The sequence below is a fragment of the Lepisosteus oculatus genome, chromosome 8, assembly GCF_040954835.1.
Source record: "Lepisosteus oculatus isolate fLepOcu1 chromosome 8, fLepOcu1.hap2, whole genome shotgun sequence".
Taxonomy (NCBI): domain Eukaryota; kingdom Metazoa; phylum Chordata; class Actinopteri; order Semionotiformes; family Lepisosteidae; genus Lepisosteus; species Lepisosteus oculatus.
Window position 1 is genome coordinate 47,871,894 of NC_090703.1, and position 17,912 is coordinate 47,889,805.

At 45.5% G+C, this 17,912-nt stretch overlaps 1 protein-coding gene across 1 annotated transcript; it reads left to right on the plus strand.

Annotated features, from left to right (window-relative positions):
• Positions 1 to 5,188: 5,188 nt before the first annotated feature.
• On the plus strand, positions 5,189 to 17,912 carry gpr174 (G protein-coupled receptor 174). The gene is made up of 2 exons (XM_015351514.2): positions 5,189 to 5,317; positions 13,439 to 17,912. The coding sequence occupies exon 2, from the start codon at positions 13,841 to 13,843 to the stop codon at positions 14,816 to 14,818; it is 978 nt and encodes a 325-aa protein (XP_015207000.1). The 5' UTR covers positions 5,189 to 5,317; positions 13,439 to 13,840; the 3' UTR covers positions 14,819 to 17,912.

Sequence of the window (17,912 nt, forward strand, 5' to 3'; positions counted from 1 at the left end):
AATTTATATCTTTATGTTTGAAGCCTGAAATGTGGCAAAAGGTTGAAAAGTTCAAGGGGGCCGAATACTTTCGCAAGGCACTGTAGCAAGTGGAGATGGAATGGGGATGAGATTCCCAAACGTGGTGATGAACGGAGAACAAGTCCCAGTGCAGCCAGGGGCTCCTGTGGAGAAAAAAAGAGGACAGCAGGTCTCCCCATGGACTTGATAATGGCATGATCCTAATCCCTCCTCTTCAAGGCGCTCCAGCTCTTTCACATGTTTGATTACATGCGCCTGCCCCCACTCCTGCCCCTCCTTATTTAAGCCAGGCGCTCTCACGACTCGTGGCTCTGCACTGGAAGACGGGCGCCCGGAGACCCGCCTTCCATGTCCTACATCCGCGGCTTGAGGGCACAGGCCTCCTGTCGCCATCCTGATCCAGCGCAGTCCGGGGCTCGGAGTGCCTGGCCTCATCGTCCCGTTTTTTATTCCATGTCCCTGTACCGGATCCCGTTCCGGTTTTTAACTCGGTTTTGTCCTGTCTCGTTTGGATTACCCGGTTTTTGGACTTTTGGACTTCGCCCCGGATTTCCCCCTGGACTCCTTGGACTTGTTCGCCCTGGCCACGCCCCTCCCCGAGCACCAGTTCACCATCGCCACGCCCCCTGTCTGTCAACCCCTCCAGATCCTCGTCGTCCCCTCCCCGTCCTTTTCCACTTACTTCCAGATTATACCGTCTGCATAGGGTCCTGAACTCCACTTCACAGGAGCTCGGACTGGCTCCCATTTGAGATAAAGGCACGAGGGGAGTCCAGGCTGCGATGCAGTTTGCTATATATGTGCTCTCTTCCCCTGACAATTGCTGATCCTGGTCCTGCATGTTTGTGCTGTTAGAGGAGGGTCTTTGGGTGTGGCCCCTCACCCTGGAGCTGTGTGGGAGGTACTGTATGAGGCATGCTGTTGTGGGTGGGAGTCAGGTCTCACCACTAGGCTGTGTCCTGCTGCCTGGCAGGGCTGTGAGCCAAAACGGGCCATTCTAATAAAGGTGGGAATTCCACCTCCTGCTTCTTCTGGAGTTTAATGTGCTGGACCTCCGTTAATATGAATAACCAACAACAAATGACACTTGTTTTCTGGCTTTCTGACCTGACGATACAGGTTACCTGAGCTGAGAAAGCCTACATTACAAGGAGCAGAGGCCTGGAGCAGAAAAGACTCTGAAGCTTGACAGGAGAGTTCATGAGTGTCACTGTGGCCTTCTGCTATGAGTGCAACACCTGTCTCTTTAAATAAAAAGCCCTGTCACTGCTAGCGCACATGCGCTGGGCTCAGTCTAGAGATGAGGTCAAAGGGGCCTGCCGACAGAGCACTCCAGTACAAACATCGCATAGCAAATAGGCACTGTTTACAAACTTGCGCTGCAAGCAGCTGAGTACTAGTGATGATATCTCTGTCCGAGAGGGAGGTTTGGAGGGAGAGCCCCGATACTCAGGCAGCAGGACAACAGGGCCGAACCAGGATCATGATCCGGGGGGATGAGATAGATAAGGGAGACACGTTCTTTCCACTTGAGTCCTCTCCTGAGTCTGTTTTACAGGACTGTGAGCAGCACAGATCAGTACTTTCACATATGTGCCAGAGACACAGATAAACCTACTTAAATATGGAAATTTCTTGCATATTACTTATGTAATGGTAGCGCAGTGGTTAACACTGCTGTCTTGCAGCGCTAAGGCCTTGCGATCAATTCCCAGGGAGCTATCTGTGTGGAGTCTATATGTTCTCCCCATGTTTAAGTGGGTTTCCTCCAGGTACTCCAGTTTCTTCCCACATTCCACAAGTGATAAGTTAATCGGCTTCTGGGAAAATTGGTTCTGGTGTGTGTGTGTTTGTGTCTGTATAAGATCACTTTATTGGCCATGTACAATTTCTTGTATTAGGAATTTGTCTTTTTCACAGACCCCACCTTGTTCTCCATGAGACCCACAGACAGGGAGAGAAGCTGGGGGTCAGAGTGCAGGGTCGGCCATTTATACGGCGCCCCTGGAGCAGTCGGGGTGAAGGGCCTTGCTCAGGGGCCCAACAGAGTAGGATTCCTCTGCCGGCTGCGGGAAACGAACCGGCAACCTCCCAGCCACAGGCGCAGATCCTGAGCCCCAGAACCACACTGCCTTGCCTTGCCCTGCCAGGATAGGCTACAGCTGCCCTGCAAACCCTTTATTTAATAAACAGCTAAAATAGATGGATGGATTCTTATGCCATAAGTGGCTTAACTAAACACCCAGAGTGTTGGTGTATCGATAATATAGAAACAGAGACAGATACAGGGTCCAAAACAGTGGAATGTGGGTTTTAAAGTCATGATTCAGGAATAGATGTATTTATTAATAGGTTATATGGCTCGAGTAATCGTTCTTACCACTGACTGCAAGACTGGCACATTTTCTAAAGATAGATAGAAAGTAAAAGAGATTAGAGCAGTGATAATAGACAGTGAGAGGAGAGATAAAGCCTGGTTTGCTGCCACTTTCAAAGAGAGTGAAACAGGAAGGCAGGCACAGATTATGTTTTATGTACGTTTCTATTTTTAGGACAATTAGTAAAAGCCCCCAAAGTTTCCCACTGTGAGTCGACACACCAGGCCCGCCCACCACGTCTTTTGGATCACATGGTTCTCTGTCTCTCTTCCTCTCAGCTTCTTCCTCTTGGCCACAGCTCTTCATTTTCCATGCCCAGAAAACTGCCACATGTCCTCCACTCTGTTCGAGCTCAGCGATGCACCTCTGATGTCATGTGGCCAATGTCACCTGACATCCCAGCAAGGCTGGTTCTCAAGTGGTAAAAAGACAAAACAAAAACCAAGAGGTGATAGTAAAACCCAGGCAGATCCCTCCTCTCTGCTATAAAATACTATCCTGATTGAAATGTCACTTTCTGCATCATCTATAGTTTTATCAGTTGCTGTAAAACACCAGAATGTAATAAGAAAACACTACAAATAGTTGAAAACAGAACACAGATCAGAGTCTAAGATGGTCAATAAAAATATTCAGTTAGAATTAGTCCATCTATAATAAATGGCTTAGTAAGGATATTTGAATTTGTGTGATTTGAAAACATGGCAAACATGTGCTTAATATACCTAGAGAGTGGGTTTTAAACTTGTAGGGTACATAAACAGGTACAGTTTCCCCTTGTATGTAGTTTGTCCTTGGAACAAGAAAAAATTGTCTTCGACAGAGCATGCAAGTTCTTCAGTGATATATACTGACTGAGAAAATAGGTGGGCCCAGGTCATTTAGTGCTTTATGCATCGTCATCAAAATCTTGTAATCAATATTTACCTGGTAGCCAATACAGTGATGCCAGGAGTGGCGATACACAGTATGATTATGTTCTAAGAACAATATAATTTTCACACTGGTGGGTCAATGTCTTTAAAAGAACTGTCATAATACCAAAGGTCGTTTTTATTTTATATAGAGATACACAAATGAAACACTGGTTTGAACAGAAAGAGCCCTGCAGCTCCGAGGGAGGAAAATAAATGTGCAATAGATGTGCAATCGGTGATACTATCACAACCGACATTAAAAACATATGCACATCGAGACTCAGGCCACCTCCTCCTCCTGCAAAAAACTACCGGCAGCTCTAAAGCCTTCTGGAACTCAGAGAGCTTTTCAGCAGCGCTTAACAGATCTGTCCAGCTATTGCACTGGGACACCTTCAAATCAAGACGGAAAGCACTAATCTGAAACCCGCACCAGGCGCTCTGTTTTCTGTTTGTTTTACAGTTGTAGTCACATCCTCTTTCAGTTCCTGTGCTCCACTGGCACTCTCACCTGCCTGCAGCTGGCTCTGTAGGGCTGCTTACAGTATCGGAGCTGCAGTATCGCAGCATGAGGAACAGAGACCCCCCTTGTACAGAATTGTATAAAAATCACTGTACAGCAGGAAACAAAATAGTTGTCTGTTACACGGTAATTTCAGTTTTAGCTGGTCCAGCATGAAGACAGTCATTATGACACCCATGATTATTGCAGCTATTACTGGTGCTATTATAATAAATAAGAAGAGGTGCTATTTTCTCGTGCTGGGACGCAGGGGATAGAAAAGACCAAGACCAAGATGTGAGCTTCAGTACTCTGGATCGAAATGAAATATATCTCTGGGAGGCCCCATTCCTGTATTAAAACAGTATTCGGCCTGTCAGAGGTAAGTTCCTGGTGCTTCAGTCACCTGCAGTTAAAGGTTGAATTTCATTCCCCGAAGGCTGTAGCTGAGCTGCCTCTGGAACCCCTTGCTTACAGGGATGTTTCGAGAGCCCGAGATGAATGTCTTGTGAAGATGTCTGCCGTGCAGTTCAGGTCTCCTCTCCACTCAGAGAGGCAGCGCCAGCAGCCCCGCGCCAGACACTGCTCAGCGATGTGGCGTCTCTGCCCAGCCCAGGAAGAGACCCCGCCGCCACACGGTGCATTAAGCACAGATGAATGAGCGCATCCTAATCACATTAGTCTTTCAGGTAACAATATCCAGGGGGGGGGGGCTTTTAAAGCCCAAGCCCAGCTGGGGATTTGATGGGAAGTTTCTGTTTTAAGACTGATTGACCCCTGACAGAATTAAAACCGCCACCCCCCTCTTACCAGAGCAGACGGAATTTGAACGGAAGTGTCATTTTTAAAACAAAGTAACCCACAACAGGACCCTTCAAAATGGTATTGTTGAGACGCTTTCGTTTCAGATCCACAGTATGAGAGTGTTTTTTTTTTTTCCATCGTTGCACCGCACACGCGCGGCTGTAGGGACACACTGGTATTGTGGGTTTCTGTGGTGTGGAGGAGACTGAGGCCCATCTTTCAACTTGGCATGCTTTGCTGCGGCGATATGAAAAATCAAGCAAATCCACGCTCTGCCCTGGACAGCACAGTTGTCTCCTGAGCAGGCTGCTTGATAGGGAAAATAGAAACTGATGTCAAACTGTAACGCAGAAACTGTGCTTGTGCTTAACACCAACAGCAACACTTCACAGAGCAATAGAGCCATTTCTCCTCCTACTGGCGGCAGTGAAAAGAAACACACAACGAAGTGATAACCCTCTGTGGGTGTGCGAAAGCGTGTCTGTGTGACACACAGAGAGGAGAGAGAGAGAGAGATCTGCCTCGCAGTATTGGCTGAGAGGAACATGTGTACTGCCTGATGTCACATCTCTTGCAGTTTCTATTCAGACACGGAGCAGTAGGAGAAGTGAGCTTCTACGAGGAGCTACTGAACTTCAGCGGCGGGCAACGCGGAGCTGTCTACATTTCCGACCCTCGGCGACAGCCGAAGAGAGGTAAGGCAGCATGAGAAGCTTCGAAGCTGAAACTTGCGATGTCTGGATTTCCTTCAGCCAGTCTGAGCAGGGCTGCGGAGATACTTTTCTGTAGAGTCATGCCTCTTGTGAGGTCCTCTGAGCTTCCTTCAGAATGAAGGAATGCTAGATATGTCTTGTGGGTGAGTGTGTGAGCTTGCGCAGGGTCATCTGGCTGAGACTGAGTCTGGTTTGTATCTGTGGTGGGAGCAGTCTGTGTCCCAGCTCTGGTGATAGTGTTAGCTGGTCCCTCCGATTCCTGTTCTCACAGCTCTGGATCAGCACTGTGGACAGTGTGGACGGACAGCCCTTCGCAGTAAGGCTAGGAGAGGGGAGTGGAACAGGATTAGAGAGAACTGGGTCTGAGCGTTGAGTTTCTCCCTCCGGAGTTCTGTCTAGAAATGTTAGATTTAGATAGGAGCCTCACGTGTGCATTACCGAGGCTCTCTGGAGATTAAAAACACAGCAGGTGCCAACTGCCAATATTTTTAAGCCCGTTGATCTAGGCTATGTTCTGCTTCAACATCTGTTAGATTTCAGAACTGGTTATTCTCATCTGTGTTCTTAAACAATGAGAATTGCTGGTTTTATAGTAACACCTACAAGCAGGCACATTACCCCAGTGGAGGTACAAGGGATGAGTCAGAGCTCAAGTAAAAATTTCCATTTAGAAGCCAGTCTTTTTTCAGCCAGTAGCCCATAAACCCAAAGGAAAAGAGCGACACAAATCTGCCGAATGTAATGCTTTTTTACTCCCGGAGCCAGTGGCTTGAAAATGCAAATCAGAAGGATAATAAAAGTCTGGTACTGAAACTAAAACCCTGGGTGAAGAATTTAATTAATAATTCAGGGGTTTCCCTGTAAAACCCAGCTCACTTCTGCCACCCACCTACTGTAGCTGAGCACAGAAGCACAGTTGCACAGAAGGTCGTGCTAAAAGCACTGACAAAAGGCTCAGGTTATTTAAATAGGAAACCTTGAGATGGAGGGCTGTGTTGAAAGCTCTGACGCTCTGACAGTTCTGACGCTTCGCAAACATAAGCTCCGTCTTTTGTCCAAGATGTAATTCCCAGTTTCCCGGGATCAGGCCGGGATCTCTCTACCTTGGTGGGCCTGCTTTTCCTCTTTCAAGAAGAGAAGGGAATCCCCAGTGCCTCTTGTATTTCCGAGTGGGCCGGAGAAAAACTTTGAACACAACTTGACCTTCATCCCCCGCTCAGTTTCCTTAATCTCACATCCCCAACCCCTCCCAAAAATGTAATCCCAAATTCTGCTGTTTCTTGGGATTTGAGATCAACGGGGAATGAATTCATCAGTGGAAGCAGCCAAGAAATCGCCTGCTCGCTCTCCCGACGAGCTGAAAGCTTTGTGAACCAAGAAGCAAGGATCAGACACGTTCAATATGTGCCATGACGCTGAGAGCACCAGATCTCACTTGGATTCATGTGACCGTAGGGCTAACGGCTCAGACAAAGGTTCACTTCCTTTCCGCTCGAAATGAAAACAAGGCTGGTGGATGAATGAAGAGGTGCCGTGGTGTGGCTGCTAATGTCTGCTATCGATGATCTTGAAGACTCGTAGTGGGGGCAGAAGGCACTCCAGGAGGTGCCCTGCTGCGGGCGGCCACCGCCCTTTCTAAACAAGTGCCAGTGGCCGGAGAAGAAGCAGCCGGGCACTCCTGCAGCTCGGGTCAGGCAGAGAGAGAGACAGACTGACAGGCAGCGTGGTGGCAAGGGCCTGTAAAAAAACCACAGTCAGGCAAAATGAAAGCCTGACTCGTGTTATGTTTCATCTGATGTTCCTCAAAAACAAAACAGCAAAAAAGTCTACAGATCAATTTTCAGGTCGATAGTCAGTTGACTGAAATCCAAAAAAGCCTGAAGCCTGGATGCAGATATTCTAAAAACTGAACCCAGTAATTAGGAGATCGCTCCTGCTGAAGTAACGGCATAAATTGACAATATACGAGCCTTTGAAAGATCACTTGAAACAAACCTTTCCTGTTTCTCAAATAGAGAAGTCACAAGAACCATGGGTGACTTTTGAATTTTCGATTCAAACACATAATCGGTGCATCGGATTTGAAATTAAGGCGCTGCCAAAAGGCTCATAGGAAAGACAAAACATCATATAAGATTGTACTAGTAAGTCTCCTTATGAGGGACCGGAAATCTCAGGCTCTCAAGGAAACTGGTGCCCTGCACGACCCGCAGCTCCCAATTCAAGAGTCCAGCTCTGAGCGCGCTCAGAAGGACAGAGGTCATCAAGGTGCCCCCCTGGCCCAGTGCTGCCAAAAATGTGTAGTCTCTGGTCACTTCTCTCGTGAGCTTGACTGCTGACCTTGGACTTGAGGGCAATTTCATTTATATATGGACAGTGTTCTGCACTAGAATGTGACAAGGGAAATGACGTGTCTTACAGGTTTTCTTTGTCTTTCTGGGTAGTTCTTGCAGGTGTCCCCACTCTGCCATGTCATATCAGCAGGAAGGATTTAATGCCTATAGCTGTAAAGCTCTCTATATTGTCAGTCCGATGAAAAACCTCACATCAACAAAACCAAACTAAAAGTCTGTGTTTTTGGATGCAGTACACGGTAGTCCAGGTCCGTTTATACAGAATGCCAACACTGTGAAAGAGCCTGTGAGCGCAGCTGTGCACGTCTCTCATTCTCGATAGTTAAAAGTATGCCTTGTGTCTCATAATACCCATAAATCACAAACCCAAAACGATTTAGCAACAGTTCATGAGGTTTTTAGGTAAAAACAGCCAAATATTTATAATTTATTGTCATAGGGATGCCTAAAGAATACGTTATGCACTTCTGAATCCTGTCTGCCCAGCGAGGGTTGCCTAAATTAGGAACATATTGGTAAAAAAAACAAAGCCACACAGATAAGCTGGAATTGGTTCAAACTGAATTCTTCTGGCATGAAGGGAAAGTACACAATATATTGAGAAGCTATTACACATTTTTATTCTGCTGGAATAACAGGCTTTCATTTTTTCCCCAAGTGCAATCGATATTCACTGCTGTTGCCCTTCATGGCTCAGCTGCACCTGTGTTACTGTGTTTTAGTGCACTGTCTTTTACATTTTTAAAGCACCGTAAACCATGCTTTACACTGGATTAATGCTATATACCGTACATACTCCACTGTGGACAGGACACACTCTTGAGTTGCAAAAGATGCCAGAAATCTCATGTTTCCTGCTGTGCTTTATGTTCACTTTATAAGGGTGTTATATGGTATACAGGAATCGGGTGTTACAAGAGGCATATTGAAGAAAGCTGGCAAAGTTCAGAATGAGTTGAGGTATAGATGTGTCTGGTGGTGGACCTGTTGACCAGGATGGAGCAGGAGAGCCAGGTATAGAGAGTGCCCTACCACTTGTAAATATGCTCTCCCCCAAAAAAGAGTGAGGCCGTCTAATTTTCCCAGACCACTTCCACTCCATGAAGTATTAGGTCAAGCTCCCAGGTACTGCTGTGCTTGTGTATGCTCATTATTGTGCTTAGTGCTTTGTCACATTCTATATATTTTATCTCTGCCATTATACTACTCCAGTTTTGCAGGGCACTGAATCAAAATAATCAAAATTGGACTTCATTCTCAAACCCAAACAGTCCAAATATCTCGTTGTCGTAAGCCTGTTGTCTGGGGCTGAAGGTAAAAGAAAAATTTGCAAAACAATATTTGCGCACTACTGAAATTTAACTTTATCTAAGATATACTGTCTAGATGAATATCCTGAGGTACTTATCTGCCATGGACAGAGTGTTTCAGCATATCAAGAGAGTGACTAGCACAGCTATGGGAGATTTATCTGAATTTAGGTAACTATAAATATCCACATACATGACACTTTAAATGTACAGTAACTGCCACATGTCCCTTTTCAGGTCTTCTAACATACCCAATATTTCACTTTGCAACGAAAAAAAATGTAGCACTTACGTCTTACTTATCAAGGTGACAAGAGGCAAAACTGCACCTTTTGTGCAGAATATTAACACCTCTAGAAAAAGTTCAAGCCTGTATGCATGCATGAATCTACAACAAACAATTTTACAGTTTTGACTGCTGAGGGAAGAGGAAGTCCTGTTCAGACTTATATTTATCTCAGTGTTTTTTTTAGCTAAACGAACTATTGCACAAAGGCAGTGAAAATGACAGAAAAAAAGATCCTTTTGTGCTTTTAGTCTGATCTTCAGAAGATTGTATGCTTGTGGTTAAGGTCTTGCTTAAGTTGTCAATTAACAAGATTATCTAATGTCGAAACGAGGTAAATGTATACAGTAAATAAGACAGAAATGAGCAATTCTGATATAATATAAACAATGAAAGCAATGAACCATTCCAAGCATTTTCTCAAATGTACCCATATTAGTGAACAATGAGTAGTTTCAATGAATAAGCAGTTATCAAAACCTACAGTAACTTAATTTTTTAAATAAATGTAACTGTTTTGAACTTCTAACAGCATAACAATGATCCTAAGAAAAGCCTATTGTCTGGGGAAAAAAGATAAGTTTGCAATTCCATTTCCAGCTAATTCTGTTTTTTTTTTTAAACAAGCAGGACTGTTTAGGAACAAGTTGCTGGCGGGCGAATTTACAGGTTGACTATCTCAAACAACGAGAGCTGCTTGGAACCGGAAATGTCTCCCCTCCACGCAGGGGAATATCTACCTGCTTTTCTTTCTCTCTTTTGTGTATGAGTGTGTGGGGCTGCTGTTGTTCTAGATACAGCAGTTGATTTTGTTTAAAAAGCAGTACACTTGCAAGACCTTTTCCGCACCTGCCTCATTACTGAGTCCAGCAGCACGGCGCAGTGATGTTTCATTGGTGGAAAAAAAGAATGGCCTATTCTAAGTACATATCAACAGTAATACTGTAGGTCCACATATCTACAGTTTAAGATCAGTGCTGTATCATCTTCTCTTTACAGGGGACCACTTCCCTTTTTTACCAGCGGCAGAGAAAAGCCGCGCACGCCCAGTGTGCATGTGAGCTGGGCTGAGAGCCATAGGGACTGAGTGGTGGGGCAAGCAGGATGATTGCATGTCACTTCCTTGTGTCAAAGACCAGCCCCTCCCTGCAATCGGTCCCGAAAGCGCTTCTCGCCCCAGATTAGCCATCCCTGAGCCTCCTTTCTTCTGGGGGTGGCTGTCGAAATATAAATGCCACTGGTGTAGCAGTCTGAACCTGCGCAGGTTTTCTGAGCTGCACTGTACTTCGTAAGCAGGTACCAGATAATGCGGTGTACCTTAGTGTTGGCAAGTGTGCAACACCCACTTTACTCCGCCGCTGGTGCAACACAGTCAGGACAGTGCAGTTGAGAAAATCTGAGATCTCAAAATGTCAATATTGGCATAAAACACACCGACTACGACTGCCGTCTCTGTTGTTGTTTGCTGGTTTTTAGTGAAGCTTAATGCAGTTTAGCTTTAAACCAGAAAAGAGTGAAGCGTTTCACCGAGGGACCTCAAAACCAGACACTGGAGGCGATACAAACTGTTTTTGGGAAATGACAGCAGTCGTAGGTTAACACTTTTTGTGGGGCAAGAAAGAGTTGCAATCTTCAGTATGGTCCCCAGCAAGGACGCAGACAACTCCAGTATAACTACAGATATGAGGTCAGGCAAAGAGAGGCCCTGGCACCCCCAGCAAAATAAGATTAGAAACAATATTACAATATTCAAAAAACACATTCTATCAAACACCTTTCAATATAATGTCATAACGTACCACCGACTGAAAGTATAACCTCATATCTGATTTCATCGGATGGATGCCTGATGTTTTCACAGTTTGCCTGTTATTGAGTAAACCTGTCACTTCTCCAGCGTCAATGAAACCAGCTGTGAAAATCATTGAGATCTGCAGGGAGCGCTTCCTTATTTGTTCTCAACGTGCAGTGTGGACTGCCCCCAAGAACTGATCAATAAAGAGCTAGAACAGCCAGTCAAACTCAGCAGAAAACACACAAAAACAAAACAAGCACAGAAAGGGGAGTGCACACAAGGCGAGTGTGTTATTTCACTCCAGCTACGAGTGCGAGTGTGTCTGTGGAAACCATTGCTCGCCTGCAGAGCTGTGTAGGGCACTGCACGAATGTTCCAGTGGCACCAGTATCACCTGCTCAGTACCCAGCACTCAGTACAGTATGTACCGGAGACTGGCTATGTGGAGAGAAAGATGCAGACAGAGAAACGGAAAGCCAACGGTTGTGTCTGAACAATTAGCATGCAAAGGCAAAACAGGCTGTTACATTTCTCCAGAAACGTATCTGCCTGGTGTTCATGAAACACTGGCTGTAGGAGATACGCACTGCTCACCTGAGCAGCAAACAAAAGACAAAGGGAAAAACTTTTTTGAAGCACCTCTGCCTTTCAAGGCCTGCAGAGCTCTGTTTTATCTGTGAGCTAGGAGGCGCCGCAAGAGGGGTGTCTGGAGATAGAGGGGGAAAGGTGAAACCTGTTCACAGCAAACAGACCAGCCATCTCTCCTCTCCTCCAGCATGGGGACTTTCCAGGGCCGCTAAGTAAGAACCTAGTTTAGCAACACAGCCAAACACAGAGCTAAGGATGTTATTCAAATTTAAATTGAAAGGATTCTCAGCACCATTAACGCTATTGTATTGTGAAGCGCACGGACGACAATTCCTCAAAGCTACTGACATTGCACTGTGACCCAGGATTTCACATACTTTCAAGCCCCGTGAAAAAATAAAGATTTCTACCCCGTACACTACAATAAACCTGACCTGCTTTTTTAATTATAAAACCCTGACAGGCAAAGTGGCATTTCGAAAAGGTTGGAATTTACACCCACTCCAGAAAGTATTAATCAAATACTGTAATAGGCAGATCTATTATTCAGGAACATTACTTATACCAACATACAAAAAACCCACATCGACCCAACTGATAAATAATTTGCAAGATTATTATCCCCCGGCTATCATTTGTCAGCGCCTAGATGCAGACTACAGCGTACTCATATCATTAAGCCAGTTCTGCTTCTGCTATATTACTTTCAAACCAATTATTGATCTGTTTTCTTCCTTGTGATTCTTAAAACCATTTGTTGCTGTTTTTTTGTTTAGAAATCATTGGAGTGCAGTGACTTCCCTGAAGTGAAATATGCAAATTATAAAGGAAAGCAACACTGTGATCTTCTGTTTCTCCCAGGAACATCGCAAACATTACATGTGATGTACACTGCATGAACAGAACCCGTTGTTGCTGTTTCTGTATGTCTACAGCATTCATGCAAATAACATGCAAAGAACCAACAGCTTCTTTCTTCTCAAGTTAATGTGACTAGAAATGGACTCTGCAGACCTTCACAGAGAAATTATGTCTCGGAGAGTTAAAATAGCATAACAGCCATTAGCCATGCAGCTTGTCTACTGTTACTGCTGCAAAATCATTATAGCTCAGGCAGCTTCAGTAATGCATGGAAAAAAGCTCTATAGATTTATTACATGAGAACATAAAGGCTGCACACAATTGGGGGTTATTTGGCCCATAGGACCTGTTGGTATTCAAATGATCCAAGGATCTCATCCAGCTGTTTCTTCAAAGAAACCAGGGTATTGGCTTCAACAGCACGGCAGGCTGGCTTGTACCAGATTCCCACAATCCACAAGCGCGGCACCACAAACTACACCGCTGTAGTTTTAAATACACTTCCATGTAGTTCCCACTTGCGTGCTGAGATTCAGGTTTCACTGTTCATTGTGGAGAAATCTGTAGGCTTGACTCTGTCTATGATTTTTATCTTATTTTCTCCCTTTCCATGTGCCCAGGTCACCTATTATATATACAATCTACCAACAGTAGTTGTACAGACTGTGCCTTAATAAGACTTTGTATAAAAAAAGGTACAAAAAGTTTAAGGCAGTTGCCGTAATTTTACGCTCCAGTTTAAAAGATGCCATTAGTTACTGGTCACCACAGTCACTACAGCTCCTTTTCATTTCAGGGCACGGACATTCCAGGGGATCAGCAAGAGTGGTATTGGCGATGTCATGGGAAAGCTTGTCCAATTGTTGCGGTTCTAACCAGTGATCTTTTGTTTTCACTTCTGTCTTCCAGGAAACTGCACACAAAGACAGCAGCAGCAGCACCGCTGCCTCCTCCTACATGCTTTGAGCTCTGCAGAGGAGAGAGAGAGAGCGAGAGGCCTGAGGGCTGACTGAGACTTGCACACGATGAGCTCCCACACTGCCAGCTCTGAGCTCAGAGAATGGATGGGTTTCAGGGGGCCTCTCTGATCCACCACTACGAATCCAAACCGCTTCTTGCTTTGGAGACACTGCGAGCAGAAGAGGCCAGAACCTTCCCCCGCAGGAACGGAGACGGATTACTACTCTCTGTCGCGGGATCTCGGGGACGCCGTGTGGGGAGGGCGAGACTTTTTTAAACCGAAGTCCGATTGATCAGTCTTGGGTGCAGGTTTTGTGGGACTCGGGGGGGGGGGCTTTCGCGGGGCAGAAGATGAATAACAGCAACTGCTCCACGGAAGACCTGAAGAAATACGTGCACTTCATTTACGCGGTCACCTACACCGTGATCCTGGTGCCGGGGCTGATCGGCAACGTGCTGGCACTCTGGGTCTTCTACGCCTATGTGAAGGAGACCAAGAAAGCGGTCATCTTCATGATCAACCTGGCCATCGCCGACCTGGCCCAGGTCCTCTCCCTGCCTCTGCGGATCTACTACTACCTGAACCACTCCTGGCCCTTCGGGGAGTTCCTGTGCATGTTCTGCTTCTACCTGAAGTACGTCAACATGTACGCCAGCATCTTCTTCCTGGCCTGCATCAGCGTGCGCCGCTGCATGTTCATCATCTACCCGCTGCGCTACAGCGCCACCAAGCGCCGCTTCGACCTCTACCTGAGCGTGGGGGGCTGGTTCTTCGTCTGCCTGTCCTGCCTGCCCTTCCCCCTGCTGCGCCAGAGCACGGAGCAGCCCCCCGCCCCCGACAGGTGCTTCTCCGAGCTGCCCCTGCTGGCCGTCAGCAAAGCGGCCGGCGTGGCCATGATGGCGCTGGCCGAGCTGGTGGGCTTCGTGCTGCCGCTGGCGCTGGTGCTCACCTGCTCCTGGAAGACGGCGGCCAGCCTGCGCGAGAAGACCGGCGTGCTGCAGGACAGCGGCGAGAAGCGCAAGGCCTTCAAGATGGTCCTGAGCTGCGCGCTGGTCTTCCTGGTCTGCTTCGCCCCCTACCACATCACCTTCCCCCTGGACTTCCTGGCCAAGTCCCACGCCGTGGCCAACTGCGCATTCCTGAAGGCCATCCTCCGGGGGCACCCCATCACCCTGTGCCTGGCCAGCCTCAACTCCTGCCTGGATCCCATCATGTACTACTTCACTACAGATGAGTTCAAGAGGCGGCTCTCCAGGCAGGACCTGCAGGAGAGCTTTCAGCTCCACAGGAAATTCTCCTGCACTAATGGAGAGGACAAGCCACTCTGACCCGACCCGAGCAGAACTCGGGAGAAATAAGCTGTGCCTGTTTATGTGAAGTCAGTAATGAAAAGCAAAGCCCTGCAGTATTTCGGGATCTTATCTTTCACCTCGAGCGTTCATCTCCGGAGGGGTTCAAATGTGACGGTGTTCGTTTTGTTTTTTAACAATTGCACTGTATTCGGGAAATTCATGCAGCGGTGCAGCGACCCCTGTACTTTAAACAAAAGACAAACTCGCAAGAGAGCGCGTAGCTCCCTATTTATATAATTGGTGTTTCAAGGTCACTGTGGGTCATCCTGTGAGTGAAAAAGTAAAAAAAAAAAAAAAAAACTACAACGTTTCTGTTGAAGAGCACATGGCAGTCATTGCTAAATCCAGCGAAGGGGGAAGTGAAAAGGAGTCAGGGTGAGAAACGCAAAGCAGCACAGTGTGCGTTTGTGCAAGATGGCTTAAACCCTTCGATATGTTCAGTCGACTTGCATTAGATTTTTATTCCCACCTCAAAGTGAGCTCATGCACATAGGGTCTGGAGCTCTGCAGAGCCTGTCGAAAGCACCAACAGATTTCAATAACGTAACGGACCTCGCACCACAAAAAAAGAACTCTTTTCCTTCATCTAGATAGAAAAGCCCAGCTGTGGTCTTCTCTAAATTTGGTTTGGTACAGATTGTGCAGAGTGCAATTTATGGTAGTACAACTGATCGTTTTCTTAAATAAATGGCTGCTGTCTGCACCGCGTGGCTGGGTCCAGGAACACCTTCAGGACTCAAAAGCAGCATTCTGTTGTGGACCCTAGCCAGTGAGCGAATACCATCAGTCCACACATCCCTCACCCTGACTGCTCCTGCAGGCAAACACTGGCTCTCGTCAAAAGCTGGCCTGGCCTTGCTTTCAATCCTGTGATGTACCACTGGTTTCTCAGTGCAAGAGATCTAAGTGGTTGCAAGCATTTTTAAATATTATTTCTATTGTATCAATAGGCAACTGTCTATTAAAACGTACCTTTTTCAGATATGGGAAAAAAAACCTGAAATAAAAAAAGCTGTCTAGACGGATGTTTTTGATGTTGTTCACTGCCGGCCAGTAAAACAAACAGTTTAGTTTAGAACTGTTGTTCAAAACTATGCAATATCTATAAACTCAGTTTGCTGCAAAATGTGATTTGGTACCCACCTCACATTCGCAAAGCTGACATCAAAGAGAAGTACTGTATTCATCATTGACATAAATTAGTTTACATCTAAACGTCTGAGACTTTTTGACTAAATCAAAAACAGTCACAAATGTATGCAACACATTCAGGCAGAAACCCAAACTGATTTCAATCTGTAGTAAAAGCAGCATTTGTTTATGACTTGGTCCTTGTAGATAAAAAGGATATAGTTCACAGCCATCAACAGGCTGTCAGCCCCATGTGAATAAACAGAATGTCACTGTTATTCATTTATTTATCTGATGCCTTTATTTCAGGCCACATCAGACCTGAAACAGAGCAAAAAAAACAGGAGAAAAGGCGAAAACCAGAAGTCCTGTTTCAGAAAGTTTTTTTCATTCCAAAAACCCTGGGAGGAAATCCAGGCTGTAGTCTGTCCTGCAGTGTCATGACACAATTCCCATGCTCTCTGCAGAAATGCAGAGAAAAACCACATGGCAGCAACATAAACGCAGGTTTGAAAATAGATTGTGTGTGCGTGCATCTACTTAGCCAGCTCATCAAGTCACCCAAATAAAGTTAATTACCCTTTCAGGGGATAAGAGCAGTCTGATTCACAACGATGGTGTGAGTGTTGCTCAAGACAGCTGGCAGTTCTGCTGACACATGACATGTGTGCTCAATTAAAAAAGGGCTTCTTTACATTTGGAAGTTAAGAGTGCACACTTCCTGACTCCCACCGCACTTGCAGATGAACCCCCCCAAGGAGGTCCGTTTAAAAGATAACACTTTAACAGCAAATGATAAGGGCAATTAAAAAAAAGACCGTCACAAATTTCCAAGGGCGATTTCCTGTCAAACCTCTTCGCTATGGGACGTGGCCACATGGTGGCGATGCGCACGAGGCAGAAATGCCAGTTTAAAAATGGGGTGGCAAGAGTCTAATACAGACTCCTGGCCCCAACAAAGGCACTGTTGAATCACAGGCAAAACCACTGGCAGCCTGCGGTTGAGAGTGTTATTCATTAACAGTTTCATTTAATAACTCTGGGCTGTAAATGATGCTAGAAATGATGCTAAATGATGCTACAACATAAGAAAGGTTACAAATGAGAGGAGACCATTTGCCCTGGCCTGTCTGGTAGAGTGTTAACTAAAATATAAGCATTTGTGCTCCATTTTCAGACTGAATTTGCATATGTTTTTCAGAGCAAACGTTGACAAACACACAAACACGGAGGGAACATGCAAACTCCACACAAACAGACAGGCGTCTTAAGATAGAATCAGACTCAGGACCCTGGAGCTGTCAGGCAAGCGTATTTAAGAAAACCCCCTGCCTGAGCTCACTCAGTTTACCTGTAAAACATTACTCTGCATTGCGAATTGGTGTTAATGGATATTGGAAAAGAAACAATTGACAAATTGTTGATAAGCAGAGTTTAACATGCAACATTCAGCCGTAAAAGTAGGCAAATCAACTAGACAGCAAAATATTTTATGCACTCAATAAAACTACTGTACATAATCAAGGCACATCATGATATTAGACAAAGAAGTGTCAGCGCTATTAATCCAATAAAAGTAGACAATTGCAAACAGCAAACTTAAGTGACAAATGGACAGGTCTATGTCATTTGTATGGAATGCTCAGCTCAGAGCTATGCTTCAGGTCAGTGTTTAATGAAATGCAGTTGATCTGCAAAACAGACAATGTGTCAGTTGTTTTAAGTTACAGCACACCATTCCCTGGTTGCAAAGTACCAGAAAGCCTCTCTTCTGTCTGAAGAAGATACCCATCTATGTGAGAAAAGTGAATTAAAAAATATTTAACTTGTATTTAAAGTATTTAAACTCTGTAAATAGTTGGGAATTGTTCTTCATACCTCCCAGTCTGTAATGTGATTAAAAATATATTTTTTCAATATACATTTGAAATATAACAAA

What these genes read in the sequence shown, in the direction of transcription:
- gpr174 (XM_015351514.2), top strand. Translation starts at nt 13,841, where the DNA reads ATGAATAACAGCAACTGCTCCACGGAAGACCTGAAGAAATACGTGCAC.